The sequence below is a fragment of the Nothobranchius furzeri genome, chromosome 4, assembly GCF_043380555.1.
Source record: "Nothobranchius furzeri strain GRZ-AD chromosome 4, NfurGRZ-RIMD1, whole genome shotgun sequence".
Taxonomy (NCBI): domain Eukaryota; kingdom Metazoa; phylum Chordata; class Actinopteri; order Cyprinodontiformes; family Nothobranchiidae; genus Nothobranchius; species Nothobranchius furzeri.
The window spans coordinates 8,489,899-8,515,165 of record NC_091744.1 but is presented as its reverse complement, the minus strand read 5'-3'; the positions used below and the strand labels follow the sequence as shown (position 1 = coordinate 8,515,165).

The window sequence follows — 25,267 nt, the reverse complement described above, 5'->3', positions numbered from 1 at the left end:
CAGAGCAGGAGATGTTGAGCCCTGTGGGTTCAGATGGAAGGTAGTCGCTTGTTTCCTTACTGAGTTGGGACCGCTGATTTTCATTCTTTATCCAGTCACACAGATCCTGCCTCACCACACACCCACTTTTTTTTGTTGCCATTCTGCATCTCACTTTGTCACCGAGTTATGACCTCACACAGTTTAGTCCCTGATGTGACTAGAGGTGAAGGCCTTGGACTTGACGGCCCTCCAGAAACAGCAGAGGAGGTTTAAGCTGAGAAATTCTCATGATCAACACTAAAGGTATGCCCCCTGCCTCTTGGAACGACACTGCCACAGCCGTCTCCTTTCTCCCTGTGCAGATCAGTGTTTTCAGGACCCCGGACAGCTCCACAGTGGAGAAGGAGCTCTTCCACCCGCAGCGGAGGAAAGACGGTGGATTTAGGTTCTAACAAACAGACCTAACCGAGAGCTGGTGCCTTCTCCGTGTGTCCTGCTGCAGCTGACTGGAGCTGATGCGCATCGGAGAAGCTGCAACTTGGTTTAGACAAAGTCATTTTGAGTATGCTGCTGTTGATTTAAGACCCATGTTTGCTTGGACCTTTTTGTGTAGTGTTTTTTGTTATAGTGCTGACTAGATTTTTCTGATTCTTGGTTAACTTCCTCTTGTCTTTTAAGGAAGTGTGGTGTTGAATATGGTTAAAAACTGACTCTGTGGTACTGGCTGGCTGGTCGTTTAATTTAAGTAGATTTCCTTTTTGTTATCTACAGAAGATGGTTTGGGTAAAACCCCATTGTCCCCTGGAAGGGTTATTTTCTGTTTCCTTTTCCCTGTAACTTTTCATGGTCTCCCAATCAGAAAGTTTTAAGGTCTTTTATTCTGGCGAGCCTCAGCGTCTACCTTTTAGTTTGAGTTACTATTGATGGTCGTTTCCCTCCAAAAGTCCCCAAAATGAAACCATTTTCCTTCAACAACCTCCAACCTCCCAGAGGAGCCACATCTGGGTCATAACTCTGGTGTAAATTCTGTTCAGCACTGACAAAAATGTCACACTGGATGCTACAAGAGCGATTCTCAAAGTGTTGACAGTGTCATAAATGCTGATACAACACAGGAAAAAGCATCTCATTAGTTCTCTGAGACATGTTGAGGTGTGTAACCATGTTGAAATGGCTCTTCGTGTACAGTGGAGGACACTCTTTAGATTCCTCTGATGTTGAAACTGCTGATGGTTTAACCTTCAAACACATCAAACTTTTTGTTTGACTCAAAGTGTCCTGAAATAGCCAGAGAAGATCACATCAGCAAAACCGGATCAGCAGATCCAGACTAGCTCACCGGACCAAAATAAAAAAGTGTCTCTTCTTTTCTAAACTGTTATAAATGGGTTTTTTTGTACTTGTATGTTGATTTTAAGATGTTTTTAGACTCATACTGGGCAGAGGCAGGTGCCATTAAATAGATTCACTTGGATCGTTTTCATGTGCTAAATTAAATCTGAGAGAGCGAAGAAACTCAAGGACACACACAGTGCTACACAGCAAGAGTTTGATGAACATGATGTTATTTTTTAATTTTTTTCATGACAAAACGTTGGACTCGAGTTTGAGGCCAGTGCTAATATTTAAATACATTTTATTTTAACTTTAGTTTCTTTCTATCAAGAGGGGCTGACATTGAGATCGTTGAGGACTACCGGTACCTGGGTGTACACTTGGACTGGACTAAGAACATCAATGCTATCTTCAAAAAAGGGCAGAGTCGGCTTTTTCTTCTGAGGCGGCTCAGGTCCTTCAATGTTGGTAGGAAAATGCTGACCATGTTCTATCACTCGGTGTTGGAGAGCGTTGTGTTCTTTGCAGCTGTGTGCTGGGGCAGTGGGCTGAAGATAGCTGATGCCAACCGGCTGAACAAGCTGATTAGAAGGGCTGGGTCTGTCCTGGGTGTTAGACTGGAGAACCTGGAGGAGGTGTCTGAGAGGAGAATGCTAAAAAAGCTTCTCTCTATCATGGACAACCCCTCCCACCCCATGCACGCCCACATGATGGGCCATCGAAGCACACGCAGCAAAAGACTCATTGCCCCGAAATGCAGAACTGACCGCCACAGGAAATCCTTCGTACCGGTGGCAATAGGATTGTTTAACTCTTCCTCACCCTGTAGGTGATTCTCCAAATACTGTTACCTAGGTTACTCTGTGCCCTCACCGACTGTGCAATATTACCCAAGAGTTCTGATTGTAAAAATGTTTTTATCCCCCCATCATATCATACGCTGCTACTAACCCATATTCTATTACACAATACTTTAATCACTTTTGTGAATCGCCTGCACCGACGGCTTAATTACTTATTCACAAGGATGCAGTCATGTATTTAATTATTGAGAAATGCGATTGTTTGTTTTGCACTATCCTACAGGGTACTACTGTAGATCTTTTTTTTACTGTATATATTGTATATCATATTTCTATTTCACCTGTTCCTTTGTTTCTCCGACTGCTTTGAGCATGTACATGACACAAGAATTTCCCTCGGGATAAATAAAGTTGTTCTTATCTTATCTTATCTTATCTTATTAAACACAGGAAACGTTGACAGAAAGCTTGTTTTCCTCCAAGTTGAATAAACGAGCCTGAATATTTGTACCGTGGAGCGATCACAGCTAGAAGGTTTGTCTAAAAGATCAAATCCATGAATGTTATGTTAATACGTAACTCATAGTAGACCCTGCAAAGGAATGTTTTTTTATGTTATATTTTTATTTTTGCTGAAACAACTTTTATTCTAAAATTAACAGCAGTGGAAAGATTTCAGCCCCAGGTGCTCCGCCCACAAAGATCACCCTCTGTGCGTAGGTCACCAAGTGGCCAGGGCGGCACAAACCAATCAGGTCTATTAAAAAATTAACTTTGCACCTGCCAGCACTCCCCGTCTTTGGCATTTAAAGCATACGTTTATGTACAATTTTGTTTTTGGTTTCTTTGTCTTCATTTTTTCTACTAAAGCAGTCATTCTGAACTTTTTGTTGCATTTTGTTCTTGTTGTAGAACCCACTCCAACACAAGAAGGCAGCTGTTTCCATAGCATATGTGAATAAAGGAACATAGGATTTACCCAAGACAGAAAGCAGTTTAAGGAAGGCAATTTTATTGTGCTCATTTTAAGTTTTCAACAAAGAAAAGAAATAGAACGCTTCTGAGAGGGAGAGCCAATGGCGAAGCATTGTCCTCTCTCCTCCAGCTCTTTCTTCCTTTCCTTTCGAGTCGATCACCAGAAGAAGCGTCCACCGAGGTTTTTCTTGCAGCATGCTTCGTTGCTGTGTCTGTCAAAAGTCCCTCCGTTTATTTCCTCTTTCTAAGCGTTGCTGTTTCGGAAACAGATGTTCGGCACGGCTGACTGTGGTCGCTGTAGATGGGTTGTTTCATCCACGCTCTTGTTGGCGTTTGTTGTGGAGGACCCATGCTACTCGCTGACAAATCCAGACCGATGCTGTTCATAAACAGAATTCTTTTTAAAAAGAGCAAAAAAATAAAAATAAACATAATTTAATATATCGCTACATTTATATAACCTTTACTCAGAGAATGCTCAAGTGAGGCTTAAGAATCAAGCAACTAGAAAATTGCTGTCAGGAAAGTACAAGTTTATTTTTTATTTAATTTTTTTTTTTGTATTTTTACTTTTGAAACCAATGCTGAAGTTAAAAATATGAAAGAAAATTAAATGTTTTAAGGCTGTTGTTTAGTTAAAGCCACAATCTGGGCATATAATGCACAACCAAGCACAGCTCAACAGTTTTCTGTTCGATAACGGTTGGACTGTTAGAGAAACCATGTCATAGCTGCTGCAGCATAAAGAGAGAAAACAACTTCTTGTCTACACAAATGATGTGCTTTGCTGTGCTACAAATAATGGGGATTTCTATAACCCGCGATTATGGCTTTAACCAGGATTAATGAGCTTTCTGGACTCAGCAGAGAAAACGATTATTTTACAGTGTTTCAGTTCAACGATGAACCCTTTATTGTTTACCTGCCTTCTTGTTTTATTGTTGTTCATGGTTGGAGTCAATTTTATTTCAAACCAGAAAGTGATAGCAATGTACTCTGCATCTTTATTAAGAAGTACAAATTATACTATGTAATGGGAATACTACAGGCTTAACTAGAAAACCTGCTGAATTGAAATTCCCTTGACTCCATCCTTGGATGACGGTCTTCTTACAGATGATGAAGCAAAGTTTTGGGTGGACTATTGAATCATGTGACACATGACCATGTCCGGTGATTAAAACCTGCCGATACTTTAGATATAGTACAACTCATCTCACCACACAAATGCTAGTAATTACGTTTTACTATGACATTTTTCATATAAAACTCCTTAGTTAATACTTAATGAAAAAAATAAAATAAAACAGCTGCAGTGACCGTTTGGTCTTTTGCGGCACTGCTCCCTTTCCCCCAATAGCATCAGTTTGGTCATGATTAAATGTGATAGAAATACAATAATAATTCTGTCATTCTGACTAGGAGAAAAGATCAGAAAACAAAACTGTTTTGCTTCTATATCAGAATCCTGCTGCAAAACAGAATACATTCATTTTTTGTTTGCATGTATGAGCACGAGTATGACTGGATGTGTGTTCGAATGTGGAAAGGCCCCCTTCACACTGGACTAAGACCCTGCCATAATGTAAAAAACTATAAAAAAAATATTTTTCAAATTAAAACAATGAAAAGTGGGTGGTCTTTATGGAGTCTTGGTGAGGGTTATTAAGAACAAGGGCACCACATGCACAAACCTTCCAATATGTTTATGTTTATGTTTATTTATTTGGCAGACGCTTTTATCCAAAGCGACTTACAATTTATAACCTATAGGGCGTGTTGTGATCTGTGGGGGAAACCGGAGTACCCGGAGGAAACCCACGCATGCATGGGGAGAACACGCAACTCCACGCAGAAAGGCCGCAGCCGAGTTTTGAACCTGCAACTTTCGTGCTGCGAGGCAACAGTGCTGACAACTGCGCCACCATGCCCAGTAGTTGCATTCATGTTGGGCATGGCTTCACCTCATCATGTCATCAGTGTCGTGCTGGATCGGTGCGACCTTTTAGCTGCATCCTAATGCTGTCTGAAAGCTTCATGCCAGGACAGCACTGGGCCGGCAGCACACCGTGTGTGACTGAACACACGCTCTGAAAAGTGAAATGTCGATTTTACTTAACCAAGTTAAGCCAACTGGTTCCACTAAACCTATTGCTTAAGAAGAAGAAACAATCTGATGCATAGCACCTCTCAAGCTAAAAGTGTTATAAAATAATTGAGAACCACTGGTCTAATGGCACAGTGGTGCAGTGGTTAGTGCTGTTGTCTTGCAGCAAGGACGTCCTGGGTTCACATCCCGGCATGGGTTCTTCCTGTGCCTGCGTGGGTTCTCTCCGCCCTGGCTTCCTCCATAGAACAAAAACATGACTGTCGGGTTAATTGGTTCTCTAAATTGTCCATAGGTGTGTGTTTGTGTGTGTGTGTCTGTGTTGCCCTGCGATAGACTGGCAACCTGTTCAGGGTGTACCCCGCCTACTTGCCTGAAGACAGCTAGAGATAGACACCAGTGCCCCTGCGACCCTGCATGGACAAGTGAGTATGAGAAGTGGATGGATGGTTTGATGGAACCAGCTGACATTACTTTGTTAATTCAACGTTTCCTTTCTTTGAGTGTAGTAGGATCGTCATGAGCACGATACAAGCATATAGATAATAATTTGGCAGGTGCTAATGCAGCACCAACATGACTGGCTTCATTCTGAAGGCTTTCCACATCTGTCATAAATCCACCGTTTATCACTTCAAGGTGAGAGGAGCAGGATCTCAATCGAGTTATAAGCAGTCTGAACTGTAAGAGTGATGGTGGGCCTAAAGCTGGGTCCTGCTAGGACAGAACGGGGGGGTCAAGAGTAATTTTACTACCACAGTACTTTGGTCTTAGAAATGATTTGAGAATATAAAGGACTCAGTGAGCCACTGATAGTGAATCTTCTTGTGCAAATTGTCGTACGGTTTGGCAAGCTGATGTGTATCAATGTAATGCAGAAGAGCTCTGTAAAATGGAGATATCTTAAAAACAATTAAAAATACTTGTGATGTATCAAGTTGGCACTATGGCACCACAGTGGAACCAGAGGAGTCCAAAAAAACAAACAAAACCCTGGGAAGGTGATGAAACGCTGATAAAACACAGTGGAGCCTGCAGCGCGTCGAAAAGTTTTAGTTCTTTCTCTAAAGGTCGTTTTATGATTTTGAACAGTGCATTTACGCTTCCCCTCTGGGAATTCGACACATTCGTTTGAAGATCAGGACATTTAGTTTGTTTTCAAAATCAAAAACGTACCAGTTTGAGTGAGCAGGTAGGTAACTTACGTCGGACTGAGGTCTCTGAAAAGTCTGAAAGGTTCCAAAACATTTGATACAAACAAAACAGTCACCTCTGTTGCAAATATAGAACTTTTCTGTTCGTCTGTGCTGCGTCCAATCTCCAGGATGAGGAGTATGTGTAGCGGAGGTTCACCAAGAGAAAAGGCTGGCTTGTTTTTGGCTCAAAAGAGAGAGCACATTCCTCTTGGTGGAGAAGAAGGACTCAAACGTTGGAGTCGGAGAGTTTGTCACATACTTTTCCCAGCTGAGAGGCTCAAAACAGTCAAAAAACACGGTCACACAATATAGCCATGCCATATTCAAATGACAAAATATTAATAATGATGAGGACCATAAGAATAATAAGAAGATAATAAGAATAATGAGTTATAATAACATAATATACTTTGTTTTGTTATTTTTTGAAATCCTGAATATAAAAACAGTGGTGAGAAGAGGTTAGTACACAGTAGGGCTCTACTACCCCCTCGGTTGATTTGGCACATTATCACTCCCTGTTAGAAGCTACCTACATAATCTCAGCACAGTTAAAGATTTCTGTTTCCTGGTGACCCACCCAGAATGAAGTCTTTTCGATGTTTTTTTAATTCCTGAAATCACAGAGTCTTTTAAAATCTTCAGGCTGCATTTGAAATAAACAACAACCCGTGCAGCAGAGCAGTTCCCAGTAGGTTACCATCACGAGGAGGGCTCTGTGTGGGTGAACTTAATCTGCACCGGTCTAGTTGTAGTGATGAAAAGCATCACCCGGCTGTTCCGGGTGGGTTTTCCAACGACATTTAAGGTTTCTATTTGTAATTTTGTTTCTATTCTTATTCATTCAGAACTTAGCTACAAACGTCTGAGCTAGAATTTCCATTTTGTTACAAAAAAGTTACTCAGTCTCAATAAGTTACGTAATTCTTTTGTTCAAAGTAATATATTTGTTTGGTCCTCATCCATGTCCTGGGAGGAAAAGGCTTAGTTTGTGTCAAGTACGAGCCTGGTGTGTGTGTGTGTGTGTGTGTGTGTGTGTGTGTGTGTGTGTGTGTGTGTGTGTGTGTGTGTGTGTGTGTGTGTGTATTTACAAGCTCTTTAATGAACACGTCAGTGTGTGAGTGTATCAATAGGTAATGTCTCGATTGTCCAGGATCAAGGAGTTTGGGGTCTTCGTGCGAGTTTAGGCTTTATGTTGGGCCGACACACCCTTCCAGTAGTCCAGTATGTCATGAAGGTCTTCATCCTTGGCAAACTGAACTTTTCGCCTCAGTGCGTGTCCAGCTGCCACGTATCCCTCATCCTCCAAGGAGGCCTGCCGGTGCCTCTTCCGGTGCAGTTTGAACCTCTCCCAGAGCCCTAGGGTAGGGGTACATAAGAGCCCTTCTTCCTCCTCCTCATCTTCCTCAGGACTAGAGCAGTAACTAAGGTTGTGATATTGGGGTGAGAGTGGGTAATGAGGTGAAAGCTGGGAGTAGGCCAACTCACGCTGCTTGGCTTGCCGGCTAAGAGTGAGGGGGTCTAACACAGAGGGTCTGCGGCCTCCAGGGTGGTGATGGAGCTCCTGTAGGATCGGTGGGTGCTGCAGCTCCTGGAGGTGCTGCTGGGAACCTGGATAGGAGTGGCGGTGCTCGTTGTACTGGCGGATTCGCTGAGCCTCAGCCCGTAAGATTGCGGCAGCCGGGTTGACGGTACGAATGGCATCTCCGCCACCTCCTCTTTCCCCAGGTGAGTTTCTCTCTATGTACCTGGACTCCGATGAGTGGTACCCTCCCTCTGAGCGGAAGGAGCGAGGACTTCGGGCCGAGCCAGGGGAAGAGGAGGTGCTTGGTCTTTTGGAGGTAGGAGGAGCTTCCATGCTATGGTGTCGTTGCAACGTGTGATGGTAATTCCTCCCCCTTTCTTCTCGCCCTCCCCTTCCTCCTTGGTACACCGGGGAAAGAAACTCCCCCCCTCGTTCTCCTTGTTCAGACAGGAGAACAAGCTGTGGCTCCTCATTTGAAACAGCTCCTCCACTTACAGAAGAGGGGGATTTCATTCCCTGCTGAAAGGAGGTGGACTCAGACTTGAGAGCATCTATACAGTTGTTAATTATCTGATTAACTTTATCAACTTCTTTAGCGATGGTGGAGATCTCCGCTACCGAGCCCTGCGGGTTTGCTTGTGGTGACATCTCCCTTTCTCTCTCTCTTTCCCTCTCTTTTTCAATACCAGAGCTTCTAACCTCCATGTAGTTGAGCTTGGCAGACTTGTGCCCCGGTGTTTCTATCACCTCCTGGAGCTTGTATGGATCTATCTCACTGCCCTGGGGCAAGTAAGGCATTCTGGACAGACTGTCCCCCGCAGCAAGCTTCTGTGAGACCGATCCGCCGCTCCCTCCCTCTATGTCTCCTTCACCTCCGTACTTGAGCTCTATCAGAGTCCTCTGGATCCTACTCATCTTTCTCTCCTTCTCCTCCATGATCCTTCTTTTCCTCAGGCAGTGGACAAGAAGGCCAAGGAAGAGCAGCATGCCAAACAGACATCCCAGAATAGTCATGATGTAGTGTGTGGCAGACGACGGATTGGTTACCGTCTCAGCTCCGGCTCTGCGGCCGGTGGAGATGGTCAGGCAGGTGTGGTTGAAGCGTAGAGAGTTTCTTATAGAAGCCACGCAGTATGTGTAGTCAGTGTTGGGTTTAAGGTTCTTTAGTTCAATGTCTTCTCTTTGATTTCTTAGATTCTGGATGTCAGTGAAGAAGCTGTTGTTATAAAGCATGAGTATGTACATCTTTTTATACGGGTGGGGAATCTGAACTGTTACCACCGCACTCGAGTGTTGAACCTGTTTGAGTGTCATGATTGGTCTGGCCTCCGGAAAAATGGGGCTCAAACTGATGACCTCATCAGGAGGGGTCCCAGAGGAGCAGTCGTCCAGTCCACAGGGAGAGGCAAAATCTGGCAACTGGGTGGTAAGGTCAACCACGTACACATTTGTCACGCTGTTGCCGTCGTCTGTGCATGCGACGTTGAGTGCATACAGAGCGTTGCGCTGGGTGGGCATGCGCGGATTCTGGCTCAGCAGGTTGTATCCAGACAGTCCTTTAGGGGAGTCACACACCATCCTCTCACTGGTTCTGTTGGGGAACGATGAGAGCCAGCGCAGGAAATCCAGGAGCTCACAGGAGCAGCTGAAGGGGTTCGTGTAAAGTTCACAGGTGGTCAACTTGGAGAGCCCAGAGAACAAGTTACCATCCAGAACTTGGATCCTAAAGATGGACAAAAAATATGTTTGTTATGTATTAAAAATCTTAGAGGAAGAGCTTCCTGTGGGTGAACATGTTAAATTGTGTCTCGTTTCCTGCTCGTAAAGATCTCTACTGATATTCTGAGTCTCGGTTAAATATGATTCATTCAACTGTTGCTTTGGAGTAAATTTTTAAAGCTAGTATAAGTAAAATTTACCGCCGTCTCCACAACTAAACCAGTGCTGTGTGTTGTGCTGTAACATGATCATCCAGATGAACGAATGAGTACTATCTCCACATCTGCTGCTAACCGTTTTAGATTCAAACCTGTCTGGCTGACACTGCAACAGGTGATTTTAGAATGATGACAACGCCAATTCTGACATGACGACAATGCTTTGATCTGTTTGTAAAATTTGCAATGAATGTGTGATTTAGTCCTTGTGTTTTTGCACGAGCTGATTTTTGAATTTTCCTTGTCCCCGACACACAACGTCAGACTGCCAGTATCTTTTTTTAGCCAATATTGTCCACTGAGAATAATTTAAATCAATGTAGTTATTTGTGTAAAAATTAATAACATTTTTAGAAGCCTAAAATATTAATGAAAAAAATAGATGTTCACCAAATTAATGAAAATTTTATGTATTCATGCATCAAGAAATTTGATGAAATTAAAAAATGTAGAATGCAAAAGTTCATTTATGTCAGTAAGTCAACTTAAGGGTAAATTGATACATGGGGTAGACTCGTTGCATGCATAGCCAGATAATTCAAACCTTTTTTTGTTATAATTGTGATGATTATGGCTTACAGCTTATGAGAACCCCAAGGTGCCATTTGTGAGAATTATTCTGTGAAATAATCACAACACAGTGCGATGTTGTACTCTGAGTTTGGGAGGTTGCCCAACAGCAGCGAGCGAACCCAGAAGTGTAGGCATTTGTATTTGACACTGACAGGCAAAAAGCTCCAGAGTTGTTTTAAGAACCAAAGCCAGTAAACCGGAGCGACCCAGAAGTTATTTCTTGTACCCCTAAGAAGCCACGATGTCCTTTTGTTTTCCAATATCTGGTGAAGGAGGCTAGAGGCTAACGTTGAGCTAACTATGTGAACGTGATTTAGAAGCAAATAGTTGACTCAGCAAACTACCAGCCTGAGGGCAAAAAACACTTCCTGTAATGCCACAGACAGACTTCCGTAATGAATGTAGTAAGTGCTCTCTATAACAACCAAAAGTGCCAACATTAGATATGACCATGTAATTATCTACTTATCAACTCAATGTGTGTGACTCGTCTTTACCTGTCATCTAGAATCCTCTGGCGCTCATCCGTACCTGGTACGATTTTTGCATCAAAAATGGACTGTGGTACTCACATTTGACCACAGGATGTCAAACTTAAAGAAAATGGTGACAATAACTAATGCTTTGTTCAGTTGTTTTTCATGATACTTCTATATTGTAGGTTTCAAATTGAAACCTAATGTGACACTTGGATGGACAACGGAAATATTGCCAAAGATGACGGGCTCTGTGGTCGTGTGGTCATGGACAGAGTAATGGGAAATTAGGGTCATTGCTAATATATTTTCTATTTACCAATTAGAATTTATTTAATATTATATGTGCAGAATGTTTTTCCTGTTCCACAGATAAGCTACCTGTTCATGGAGAGGTCTATGTTCTCCAAATTGAGACACTCCCAGAAGGCGTTGTGTGCAACAGTCTCGATGAGATTGGCTTGCAGGTAGAGATACTGCAGCTTGCCCAGACCTCGCATCATCCCCTCTGTCAGGTTCCTCAGTTTGTTAAAGCCCATCTGGAGAACCTGGGGGAGACAAAGACAAGTGGGATTATCCTAATCTCTGAAGAGCCAGCGTGTGCCAGCCATTGCTCACTACAAGATGGAAACAAACCTAACAAACAGCTGACGGTTCAGTACAGCTAGTTTTTCACATGGTGATCTAAGCTTCTGCACTGTGCTGAATTTACCCAGATCTTTCTTGTTCACGTTTTACCTCCTGGCACCGCTCCAGCAGCTCGGGTAGACGTGTAAGCATGACAGCTCATTATGGCTGGGTTTGGTGAAACGCTGCCTGAATATTTCTGGAAGTCATGAATGAGTGGATGTTGCTGTTCTTGTGTCTGTGTTTCTATTTACATAATGCAGAAATAATCCAGATCTTCTAATTGAGTAGAAGCCGCTATAACGCATTAAAAACAATGCTTTTGATTATTATTATTCATAGCCCTTCATTTGTAATCATTCTCAAAACCATTTGGAAGAGATGGAATATATTAGTGTCATTTGCAAAAGGTGTTTAAGCCGTGTCATTTGTTTTTGATGAAAATGCACGTGATTCCAAATCATGGGGCATTTTTCATCCACTTTGCTGCATCAACTACTCATTTACAAGCATTCTGTCACCTGGAAATCGATGAGACGAAATGCATTAAGATCTACGCTTTAGTTGCCTGCAATGATTCTTTTTCCCAGAGTATGAAATCTGCGTGTTATTTGTGCTCAGGTACACCCATCCATCGTGATCCCCTTATCCGGGTTCGGGTCGCGGGAGCAACAGCCCGAGCAGAGAGGCACAGACTTCCCTATTCCCATCCACCTGGGTCAGCTCCTCTGGGGGAATTCAGAGGTGATCCCTGGCCAGCCGAGAGAAATAATCCCACAAGCATGTCCTGAGTCTTCCTTTAGGTCGTATCCTGGTTGGCTCAAAAAACCTCTCTAGAGAGGCACCTGGAAGGCATCTTAATCAGATATCTGAGCCATCTCAACCCTAACCCTAACCCCAAAATTCCACTACCTCCACTCCGGCACGAACTCCGCAGCAAAATCGGTCCCGTTGTAGTCAATCAGAGCTGTTCCACTACTGCGGCCGTGTGGCACAGTGCGCCGCCCGCTATTCCGCCATCCGGCAAAAATAGGATCGATTCTATTTTTGACGGACGCCGGAGCACCTCCGCAGTCAATGGACAGAAATCACAACCGCCCAACAGGAAAGGGAGCAAGCGCAACTTCCGTTATTTCACAATAAATCGATAAACAAAAGGCGTTTTTTGTTTCATATGCACAGGTTTAACAACTTTGAAACAACTATCAATGGCGGTTGAACTTTAAATGCACAAAAGTAAGCCATAAATACAGTTTCCACTATCAAAGTAGTCACACACTGTTGATCCAAACACTGCTGATCTCTCAACACAAATGATGGGCAGACTAAACAGTTCATTTCGATGATTCTCCCACACAACGGGTGTTTGGATCTAACTTCCGCGTTTATTGCTCGGGCTGTATCGCAAGATCTCAAAAATCCCAGGCATGCTTGTTTGCGCACCTCAGGTCTCCGCACCGGAGCGGAGCCGTTGTAGAGCGGGTACCCGTAAAAATTGAGTTCGGAAGCGAGCGGCTACGGAAGGCGGGGGCGGACCGGAGCGGAGGTAGTGGAATTTTGGGATAACCCTCTCAAATATGAAGGAGTAGCGAATCAACTCTGAGCCCCTCCCGGATGACTGATCTGTGATCTTGTTCTTTTGGTCACTACCCAAAGCTCGTGACCATAGGTGAAGGCTGGTACGTAGATAAACCGGTAAATGAAGAGCATCAGCTTCTTGCTCAGCTCTCTTCCCCATGACAGACCTGTACAACGCCCACGTACCACACCACTGTACATACATAGCACTTTTTACACTGCATTACAACTGATCAAAAGCTCTGCACATAATAAAACAACACAGGCTGAAATAGTCACTTATGTCATGAAAACTATTAAAATAAACAACAAAGTGAAACCACAGTTCACTAATCCGCAGATTTAAAATTGAACAACCGAGGCAGAAAGGATGACAAAGTTAATGATTTCTGGAGTTGAAGGCCAGGGAGAAGTCGTGTGTTTTCAGCCGTGATTTAAACGCAGGGCGCTCGCCTGACCTGAGAGGTAGTGAGTTCCACAGTTTTGGGGCACAGATAGAAAAAGCTCTTTCCTCACGGGTCTCTGCATCACTGCAGACTCAGCACCAACCCACCGATCGATCCTGCGCTCCATCCCTCCCTCACTTGTGAAGAACACGCCGAGGTACTTAAACTCCTCCACTTGAGGCAGGGCCTCATCTCTGACCTGGAGAAGGCATTCTACCTTTTTCTGACTCAAGACCATCTGAAATCCTTGATGGTAAATAATCTCACTGTGAGACAGATATCTCCTCTTTGACCAGAAGAATGCAACATTTACGATTTTCAAAAATACTTTTAGGTCATAGATCATTTTGTTTCAGTTACACTGACTCGGCAATAGATGCCTTTGATCCTAATCCACGTGGACTGAATGATGGTGGGATACTTTTAATTACACATTGGGAGTCTTTCTGCAGCATACAGTATCTGTAGCAGACAGTGATGTACAGTGGCTACAGGTGCACCTATAGAGGCAGTCATGCAACATTAATCTAGCTAATCTAAATAGCTGTAACCAACAACTATTTACCACTCAGAGACCGGACCCATTCTAAGCCTTGATGCTCCTGCTGGCTCGGCTCCGGTGACCTCAGGCAACTCACGAGCTATTGGCTAAGAAAGATACGGCTCAAGGCTGCTTATTTCCTCCAGAGAGCCTTTGTCTGTTTCCTCTGGGTAGAAGGGTAGAACAGTCGTCCACTTCTAATGACAGCTTCGGGGTAAAAAGAGCTAGCATCGCTCTCCGCCGCCATCTGGCTTCAAGTCTATGTACTATGTCGCTCACTGCCATAGCTCCGCCCTCTCAGCCCTCCAGGCATCACTTCCTTGCGGTGCATTTTTAAAAAATAGAAATGTGGGTGGAGAGACTCAGGGACTGACATTACTTCCCTTTAATTGTTTGTCTTGAATGCATCATTGCAGTTGGTCTAAAAACAACAAAAGTAGCTCTTTGTTTATCTTAAATAATATTTATTCACGGCTCATGCTGGTCTTTGTTTGTCATCGCTCACCTGCAGGTTGAATTGTGCTGAGAACGCTCCATCTTCCACGTAGCTGATATCGTTCTTGGTGAGGTTCAGATAGGTGAGGTTTCCAAAGCGACTGAGCGAGGAATAATGGACCGACCGTATCTTGTTCTCATTCAGCCTGAGATCCACAATAGTGCTGTGGAAAGATGTGATGATGTTTGGCAGAAGGGACTAAACGCTGCAGAAGATACTCGCTTTATTTGTTGTGTGGTGTCAGTTTTCTTACCTGTTCATGTGGGTGGGGATGGCTTCAAAGGGAGGCTGGTTCATACTGCAGATAGCCAGCCACACAAAGCCTTTCTCCCCTTCGATAAGCCAACAATCAGCCGCTACTGCTGGCAGCTGCAACACTGACAGCAGGACGAGCCAGTTCAGGGAAGAGCTGGCTTTTGATAAGATCCCTGATGAAGAACCTCCAGCCGCACTACGTCTCAGCTGTCCTGTTCTCTGAGCCATTTGGGAAGGCGATGCGATATCCATTGGAGAGAGCCAACCACAGATGCTTGTCATCTATCATTTATTCATATTTTACTCGAGGCTTGTTGCTTGGGCCCCTGGAACTAGACTGAGAGCCTGTTTTGCTGTGACACAGTTACAAGATGGGAAACTTTAAGGTTGGTGTTTCTTTGTTGTGTCAAAAAGAGGATTTTAGCTAATATTAAATCAGGAAAGACCCAGATTGGGACAGGGCACTTCACTGGCAGTATGTGAAACTAAACTATATCAGATCCCTAATGGAGGGTTACATTTCATGTCTAAACAGGCTATTTGAATTGGTCCTGATGTCAGATTGGCGCTCATATCTTCCGTTGCTGTCCTCTTCCTGGATTTGACGAGCACCGCTTGTCATTCTTTCTCACTTCCTGTTGCTCTGCAGCCGATTTGAGAGCTGGTCCCTGGAGGGAAAGAGAGAAAGGGAGGGGAAGAGCAGGGTTAGAAAAAGATCTCTGATGAAGCATGGGGTTACGTTTGTGAGACACAACAAAACCAACCATGTTGACAAAACTGAGGAAGCTAGTCCTATCTGTCAAATTCAGAAAGATTATTTTCACATCCAAAGACATTATTTAAAAGTTATAATCAGTCTGCAGAAATGTAGCGAGCACCTGCAGATCTCAAAGACTTGTTATTGCTGTAGACTCCCATATTTTCTGCTGCTTCATCAGCCCCAGGGTCTCCATACGCCTGGGCTGAGTGGTCTGAATCTGTATCTAATTCATTTTTATGCTCTGAATAAGAAATCTTTTTAAAAGCGAAGAACAAAACAAAAGCAGCTGATATACAGTGGATCAAAGGGAGACTTGCAGCGAGCCTCCTTCAGAAAGAAAGTGCTCTCAGGAAGAAGATGGATGTTACAAAAAGAGAGGAATAAGGCTGTCGTCATTGACAGAGGCAGCAGCTCAGCGAGGCGAGGAGGATGCTGGGAAGAGAAAAGGATGTTAGGCTCACGTCGGTCTGTTTGAGGAATTTGCTGCCTCTTTGAAAAGCCTCTCCCTCGTTGTGAGAGGAACAAACAGGAAGTGACGCTCATACAGATAAAGAAAAAGTAGAGAATCTTTGTTGGCTGTTGTTCTCATCGCATTGATTGCAGTTGAAAAGCGAGGCAGAGCGGTGCTGATGCACCACCTCGGATCCGACATGGAGGACAGATGAAATCAATAGTTTTTCAGATTGGGTCAAAGATCTTTTTATTTTTGTCTTTTCAGTTGAGCTGAAGTCCTGTGGCCCACGTAACTTGGCATTAGCCATTGCTGAAGTTTTTACTTGTAAAGTAATTTGGATTTACTGTCTACCTGGTGCAGCAACGTCAGGAAATATAATTCAAGAGCCAGTTAGTGGGTCTCTAAGTGAAGAAGCAGTGGTTTGAGACGAGTACCGACTTGGACCTGGAGCATGAATGTTTTTATCAACCGTTTAAACATATTTAGATTTTTGTGTGTAAAAAGTAGTGACACAAATAATTCATAACAGTAAAAAAAACCTCTGGGAAATGTTACTGTGAATATTGAATAACTGTTTAAGCATAAAAGTTAGAATTTTGTTTCTGTCGATTCATTTTGTTGACCTCTCAGCGCTATGTCTGTCTTTTGAACTGGTAAATGTGGTTTGTCTATCTTTGTCATGCGTCTTTGCCTACAGTGGTGTGAAAAACTATTTGCCCCCTTCCTGATTTCTTATTCTTTTGCATGTTTGTCACACAAAACGTTTCTGATCATCAAACACATCTAACCATTAGTCAAAGATAACACAAGCAAACACAAAATACAGTTTTGAAATGATGGTTTTTATTATTTAGGGAGAGAACAAAATCCAAACCTACATTGCCCTGTGTGAAAAAGTAATTGCCCCCCTTGTTAAAAAATAACCCAACTGTGGTGTTTCACACCTGAGTTCAATTTCTGTAGCCACCCCCAAGCCTGATTACTGCCACACCTGTTTCAATCAAGAAATCACTTAAATATGAGCTGCCTGACACCAGGGGCGGATTTAGCAATTTGGGGGCCCAAGGCGAACACAGACATGGGGCCCCTTACACTAAATTTTCGACAATCTTACCTTTAACTGGATTTGCGAAACTCTCCCCTCTTCTGACATGAGTTATTTTCCCTTTTTATTAGTCCTCCTCTTTTTTTCCTGTATTTCCCGCCCTTTGAGTGCTTTCAATATTTGCTCTGCTTTCTTTTTTCTGTCAGCGCTCCTGTGCTTTAGCCTTAGTTATTTTTTTTTCTATTTTCCATTTTGGTCTGTTTTCCTCCCTTTAAACATTTTCCATTGTCTTTCCTTTCTGCTTCCTTTTGGTGTTTACATCGAAAAACGACTTCACTTTCAGAAGTGAAGATAAAAGCTTTTATGAAGCATGCTGCTTCTTTCTCTTATTGGAGCCACTAGGATAACTCCATTTCATGCTTAATGTTTTGACTATCGCTTTGAGTTTGTTCCGAATGCTCCCGCCTCTCTTCTTATTCTTATTTGTGGTCTTATGGCACTTGGCAAACAACAATTTGGTGCATTACTGCCACCAACTGGATTGGAGTGGAATGACTACCAATCACTTCCTGTTTGTGCATCACAGTCTTAATAACCCTCTTATGACCATAATTATAACAGGGCCGCCTGTTTTTTTTTATCTTATGGCTGTAAAATTGTAATAAAAAGTGCAAAGTGTGTGTAACTCTTCTCCTTTTTTCAGAACAACCTCAGCTTTCAGTGTATGGTTTGTATTTCCAAACCACTATAACATTTCACGAAAAGAAATGTGAGGCCACTTCTCCTCCAGCTCCACTGGCTGCCAGTCAACTTTAGGGTTCATTTCTTAATCCTGGTTCTGGTCTATAGGGCCTTACATGGACAAGCACCATCTTACATTGGTGATCTTCTTAGTCCCTACACCCCCAGCAGGTCCCTGAGGTCCAGTGATCAAAGCCTAATGGTTGTGCAGCACCAGGCTAAAGACCAAAGGTGACAGATCATTTGCTGCTGTGGCACCCAGACTCTGGAACTCTCTTCCCCTGAGCCTGAGATCAGTGGACTCAGTGGTCTCCTTTAAAAAGCAGCTGAAGACTCACTTGTTCAAGCTGGCTTTTGTATGACCTTCTTCACCTCTCTCTTTATTCTGCTCTCCCCACCTGTTCCACCTTCCTCACTGATTTCCCTCTTTCCTATTCACTCTCTCTCTTTCTTAACATTTTTTCTTTTAAGTCCCAATTGCCTATTTTTGCTCATTTTAAATATATTTTTAAACATTTTCTAAATGCTTTTTTATATTGATATTTTTGTTTTTGTGAAGCGCCTCGTGATTTTTATCTTGACAGGCGCTATAGAAATGATATTTTCTTCTTCTTCTATTTAGAATGTATTTCTATTAAAGCCTTTAAAAAATCAGCTGAAAAGTGAAAAAAGCAAAAAACGGATTTGAATTTTTTACAGTTATTACTGAAAAGGAACTTCAAAATGACTGGGCAAACAATTTAAACTTTGAACTGAAATGCATCTATTCTTAAAAAAGTTTGAACCTTGGTGTCTTGTAGCAGTTTTTAAGACTTTATTTTTGTAAACTTTCAGACATTTTTATTTGATGTGGTAGGCATTGAAGCAGCTTCTCTCCAGCTGCAGGCAGAGTCCTGCACACCTCACACTGCCATGGGGTGCTTCTCTGGCACACCGTGCACTGCTATACCAAAAACATTTGTTTTAGCAAAAATAATGTTTTATTGTAAAAAGATAAATAATGCTGGAATGAAGCAGAATCTTACAATCAGCAAATAGTTGAGGGTTGTTCAAAAAAAAAAAAGACTGAACAAACGTTCATATCCTGGTTCACTGGAGATCTGTCCTTCTTCATGGTCACTGTCTTCAGATATAAGCCTTCTGGGACACCTAACAGATCGTGTTGATTTTCTTTGAGGCATTTCCATAATTTCATGCTGGCTTTTTATGCTAATTAGCTTCCCCGTTCCGTTATCCACTTCCACCACGGCGCTGCGCTCCGTTTCAATCAGGCTGAACAGCAGGATTTCCCCTCGTAGCGATATTTTCCATAACTCTGATTGCTTCATGCTATAGATCATTGGAAAGCTGCTTTTATGTACTTTTAGGAACCGTTTGAATTTCCTGGATCTGATCAGCCATTCAAAAGTTATAAAACGGAGCATTTTGGATGACAAACTCAGCACGTCTCTGAATCTGTGTTGTGATTCGTTGCGCTCAGGACAGGGACTCCCAGTGGCTACCATAATGTATTGTATATGCACGAAAAGCCCCATTTTTAATCTTTTCAGCACTTTTGGAATTTTAATGATATCTTGAACGGTTCAGGAATTATGGTAATGAGAAACATGTCCAATCCCGTCTGCGGCCACAGGTTGGTAATAAGAATATTGTGGCATTAACAGAGGGGTGCTGGCGGTCAGGGCTAGGGGGCCCCCCAACACAAGGGGGCCCCAGGCGGCTGCCTACCTATGCCTAATGGTAAAACCGCCTCTGCCTGACACAGAAGTAGACCAAAATCACCTCAAAAGCTAGACATCATGCCAAGATCCAAAGAAATTCAAGAACAAATTAGAACAAAAGTAATTCGGATCTATCAGTCTGGTAAAGGCTATAAAGCCATTTCTAAAGCGTTGGGACTCCAGCAAACCACAGTGAGAGCCATTATCCACAAATGGAAACAACATGGAACAGTGGTGAACCTTCCCAGGAGTGGGCGGCCGACCCAAATTACCCCAAGAGCGCAGAGACATCTCATCCGAGAGGTCACAAAAGACCCCAGGACAACTTCTAAAGTACTGCAGGCCTCACTTGCCTCAATTAAGGTCAAAGTTCACGACTCCACCATAAGAAAGAGACTGGGCAAAAATGGACGCAAACCACTGTTAAGCAAAAAGAACATTAGGGCTCGTCTCAATTTTGCTAAGATACATCTCAATGATTGCTAAGACTTTTGGGAAAATACCTTGTGGACTGATGAGACAACAGTTGAACTTTTTGGAAGGCAAATGTCCCGTTACATCTGGCGTAGAAGTAACACAGCATTTCAGACAAAGAACATCATACCAACAGTAAAATATGGTGGTGGCAGTGTGATGGTCTGGGGTTGTTTTGCTGCTTCAGGAACTGGAAGGCTTGCTGTGATAAATGGAACCATGAATTCTACTGTCTACCAAAACATCCTGAAGGAGAATGTCCGGCCATCTGTTCGTCAACTAAAGCTGACGCCATCTTGGGTGCTGCAGCAGGACAATGACCCAAAACACACCAGCAAACCCACCTCTGAATGGCTGAAGAACAACAAAATGAAGACTTTGGAGTGGCCTAGTCAAAGTCCTGACCTGAATCCTACTGAGATGCTATGGCATGACCTTAAAAAGGCGGTTCATGCTAGAAAACCCTCAAATAAAGCTGAATTACAACAATTCTGCAAAGATGAGTGGGCCAAAATTCCTCCAGAGCGCTGTAAAAGACTCGTAGCAAGTTATCGCAAACGCTTGATAGCAGTTATTGCTGCTAAGGGAGGCCCAACCAGTTATTAGGTTCAGGGGGCAATTACTTTTTCACACAGGGCAATGTAGGCTTGGATTTTGTTCTCTCACTAAATAATAAAAACCATCATTTCAAAACTGCATTTTGTGTTTACTTGTGTTATCTTTGACTAATGGTTAGATGTGTTTGATGATCAGAAACATTTTGTGTGACAAACATGCAAAAGAATAAGAAATCAGGAAGGGGCAAATAGTTTTTCACACCACTGTATGTATGTCTGATCTCTGAATTGTGTTTACTGAAACTCTAATTTCCCTCTGGGATTAATAAAGCATCTCTGAATTTGAATTTAATTTAATTGAATTAGCAACCAACAGCAGTTGCACGGTGACACCAACTGTAGAATACGCTATTCTAGGACGTCTTTAAAACCAGAATGGGTACATCTCCAAAACGTACTCTGGAATCTGGAGGACTTCTTAGGGTCTACATGGAGATGCTTCACACCGTCGGCTCAGTCTTTAAATGATTGTGAGACTTCCTCACACAAAGCATCAGCCAGACTACCCAGTTCAGTCTAAGACTCACACCGGCACACTTGAGGTCCATTTTGCCGGCCAAGGGTTAAGCTCTGGTAAACAATCTGTTGAGAGTAGAGAAGCAGAGCTGGAAAGAGTCGAGGCGGGATGTGGAGATGGTAGTTTCTTGCCTGACCCTCCTTTGCACTGAGGTAAGTGTCAGCTGAAAGGCCAGATGATGGAACACAAGTGCAGGCCAGCAGAGAGAGATAGGCTTGCACTCTGCCTTCTTTTGAAGTAAATACACATGTAGCAGCTAGTATGATACATGCAGAAGGAACTGTTAAGAGGCTGTCTGCCTCTTATCCATTTTGCATCATTCATCGACCTTCCCTACCTCGCTGCGGCTTGCTGTGCGCTCTCACAAAGAAGCACAGTCTCAGCTGGAGAGGCGCCCGGTGGAATATTCCAGCACTCAGCATCGTGACCGGCTTACTCTCCTGTCATGTTACATTAAAACATTCATACAGTACAAACCATCGTATGATGAGAGACTTGAGGTGACTCACTTTGCTTTACAGAGAGGGTGATTGTTACGATATCTGAGGCACCGGAATCCTCACGTCTATTGTGTGTGTTTTATTCTACTAAAAGTGCTTAGTAACAACTGACTGACGTCTTTCTAACAAACAGATTCAGTTGTGGAGGATTTGGTTTGTCTCCATCTCTTTAATAACACCCTTCAGTCTAAATCGGCTAAAATGGCATAAGAAACAGAAGGAATGTTTCAAGCTTTCTGAACAAAAACAACCATCTTTTCTGTATATCTGAAACTTCTCCTCCCAGATGTTTCCATGTAATTGGATCATCCAACAGTAACTGAAAAAAAGATTTACATTACTACTTAGAGAGTTCTGAGAAGAGCTTTAGAAACCACAACAAAGCGCTTAAAAAGGACAACAAAGTGTGGCAGCCAGTAAAGGAGGATTGGAACTTTTCTTTTCTACGTCTGCCAACATTTCTACCAGTTGTGGTCCAAATCCTGCAACGATTTTTTTTTGTTTTTGTTTTTTTTGGTTCAGAGTCTAAACATATAACCTTTCAAAACAACTGGGTGTTTGGCCAGAGCAAGAGAATCTTAGATTATAGTGGAGCCGAAACTAAAAGTGAAAAAAAAAAAAAAAACACGCCTTTAATTTTCTGTGCTCTTATTTTTCCACTTAGTGGGAAGCTTGTTAGCAGTAGAACATGTTTTATTGAGTGGAGGAAGACCTAGATGTTTGCTTTCTTCATGCTGCATGATTTACATGGAGCTAACACACATGGCTGGCATGTTTGGTCTCTGTAGAGTAAAAACACCATCCTGGTGAATGATGGTATCGGCGCGATGAGTCACTGCAACAATGCAAAAAAATATATATAAAAAATCACAAGCAAGTTTCCAGAATATCTCTAAATGTTTGCAAATTTACCCATTTTCCTCATGTGAGTTGCTAACATTTAAAAAATAAATAAATAAATGCAGGGCACATTTTCTCCTAAAATACAGATCCTGCCAGATGTCTGAAATGCATTTCAGAATTACAAGACAACTTTGGGAGGAATTGGTGTCTGATTTGTGACTAATTGAAGGTGCAAAAATAGAATGTGGCATTCTGGGCACAACAAAATAGAAAATGAATTAAGATCTGCCGAAGGAGCTGGTGGAGAAGGCCGGGGAGAGGACGGTCTGGAGCTCCCTAGTCGGGATGCTGCCCCCGCGACCCGGACCCGGATAAGCGGAGGAAGACGACAACGACGATGACGAAAAGCAATAAAGAAAGTTGTGATGCATTCGTGTGAATGTGGCCATTTCTTTGCTAATTAGCAAGTAAGACTAAGAATAATTCTTATTTTACACAATTCACAAAGAAACGTGCTTCAAAATGTCTGAATCCCCAATGCAGAAACAACATAAATGCACGTTTCTACAGGCCATCTGTCTTCTTCCCTCCATGTTCCTTTTCTGTTATGAGACTGTGTGACGCCCCACTACACACTGAAGTGAGGATCCACAGGAAGGATTTTTTGCTAGTGTTTAGTTTCTTGTGTAAATATGTGCAACTCGTGTCTGTTAGCTATTTCTTGTTCACGAGTGAGGGAAAGATGGAGTTTGAGATTCACATGCGATTTGGTGCTGCATCTGCAGTGATGCGGGCGTTGTTCCGGTCTGTTGTGGTGAAGAGAGAGCTGAGCCAGAAGGTGAAGCTTTTGATTTACCGGTCGATCTACGTTCCTACCCTCACCTATGGTGATGAGCTGTGGGTAGGGACCGAAAGAAGGAGACCACGGATACAAGCGGCCGAAATGAGTTTTCTCCCCAGAGTGGCTGGGCTCTCCCTTAGAGATAGGGTGAGAAGCTTGGTCATACGGGAGGGGCTCGGAGTAGATCTGCTGCTCCTACACATCGACAGGATGCCTCCTGGACGCCTCCCTGGTGAGGTTTTCCGGGCACGTCCAACCGGGAGGAGACCTAAAGGTAGACCCAGGACACGGTGGAGGGACTATGTCTCTCACCTGGTCAGGGAACGCCTTGGGATTCCCCCGGAGGAGCTGGCCCAAGTAGTTGAGGAGAGGGAAGTCTGGGCCTCTCGACTTAAGGTTGGTTTATGCTTGACGCGTCCGCGAGGTCCGCACGGCTCCGCGCGGAAAAGTTGCGTCATTTTGCGTCATTTTAACAACCACGCCCCTCCACCGCGTCTCCGCACGGCCCAAGATTTCCGCAACGCGCACCTCGGAAAATTTCTAACCACGCGGACGGTCGGACGCGGAAAAACATGGCGGACCGGCACGGCAGAGGTTCGTAAATACAGACATTTGTATGATTCAGCTCTCAGAGATCACCGTGATCAACATGTTGTTAATAATTCTTGGAGAGAAATAGCTCGCACTGTCGGAAAAGACGAGAACGCTGTTAAAAATGCTGAAATACCATGTTGTAAACAGTAATTTCTACTTCTACTATGGTGTAGTGTTGGATGCATGCTGTAGAGCTCCATGCTGCCCCGTTCAGTTTGGGAGAATATTGGCTCACTGCAGAGACGAGCCGCACAAACCATAAACGCTGCGAGTTGTGAAGCGCGTTCCAGCCGCGAGCCGCATCACCGCGCGGAAAGTGAATTCGTCAAGCATAAACCAAGCTTTAGGCTGCTGCCCCCGCGACCCGACTCCGGATAAGCGGAAGAAAATGGATGGATGGATGGATGGATGGACAAATAAAAAATAAAAGCAGAATTCAGAAATCTAAACATCTGAATATTTAGAAACTTTTCTGATTCATCTAAATTTTTGTTGCTCTGTTAGTTTTTCCTCCACTGGGTCACTTTCACTAGAATCCCCAAACCCACTTCTAATTCAATTTTTTGTTAACTTCTTGTTTTTACAGTAATTTGCCTCTCATCAGGCTTTTCTCTGTTTCCCGTTAGAGTGATGGTGTGAAACTTGGCGAATCTCATCTCTAGGAAGGATGCCCTCTCTCTTTAGAATAACTGTCAACCTGGGGGTCTGTTAAAAAGGATAACCGGAAAGAGCACCTGGAACAATGCTGATATGGTATTTTACATGGCATGAGGGACACCGGAGTATGATCTCTAATGATAGCTGGGGGAATTTGTGTTCATGTAGCATTTGTTTTATTGGATTGGTTGTTAAGAAACGATTATGGCGAGAATAAGGATGAGAATGATGCACTAGGGAGAGAAAAAAGATTTATTTAGCTGATGGATGCTGTTAAAACCAGCTGCTGCAAACCACAGGCTGTTTCGGGGTTTTGAGAAATTAGCCATTGTTACTGGATAGGTGTGGCGTGTTAATATGGTCTAATTTTAATAAATTGTTCTCCTGAAGTAGACAGACATCTATAAACTTAATTATTAAACATTCTAAGTTGTTTTGTTGGAGAACCAAAACAGTTTTAGTTTTAGGTCCAGCCAATCACAGCGCTTTACAGAGCGACGTTGGGCGGGCCTAGAACCAGAGCTAGAACAAAGCAAAACTACAAAGATGGCGTCAGCTCAGGAATGGCGTTCATTTGAAACAGCTTTGGCATCGACTTACGACAATTTAGACGTGGGCTTTTCTTTGAGACATGAGCAGATAAGAGGCACT

General features: G+C 43.2%; 1 protein-coding gene across 3 annotated transcripts in view; it reads right to left on the bottom strand.

Moving 5' to 3' along the window:
* Nucleotides 1-3,111: 3,111 nt before the first annotated feature.
* Nucleotides 3,112-25,267, bottom strand: part of LOC107390002 (protein ELFN1) — a 171,453-nt gene continuing 149,297 nt past the window's right edge. Inside the window, exons 3-7 of one of the 3 annotated variants that reach the window (XR_008563830.2) lie at nt 14,851-15,520; nt 14,607-14,760; nt 11,291-11,457; nt 6,379-9,646; nt 3,112-3,474 (exon numbers count right to left, since the gene is read on the bottom strand). Coding sequence is in view for 1 of the 3 variants with exons in the window: in XM_015966471.3 (XP_015821957.1) it covers nt 7,582-9,646; nt 11,291-11,457; nt 14,607-14,760; nt 14,851-15,134 (2,670 nt within the window). In the remaining 2 variants the exon portion in view is untranslated. Of the gene's footprint in view, nt 9,647-11,290; nt 11,458-14,606; nt 14,761-14,850; nt 15,521-25,267 lie in introns of all 3 variants that reach the window. The other 2 variants (XR_001573488.3, XM_015966471.3) reach the window with 2 other exon arrangements.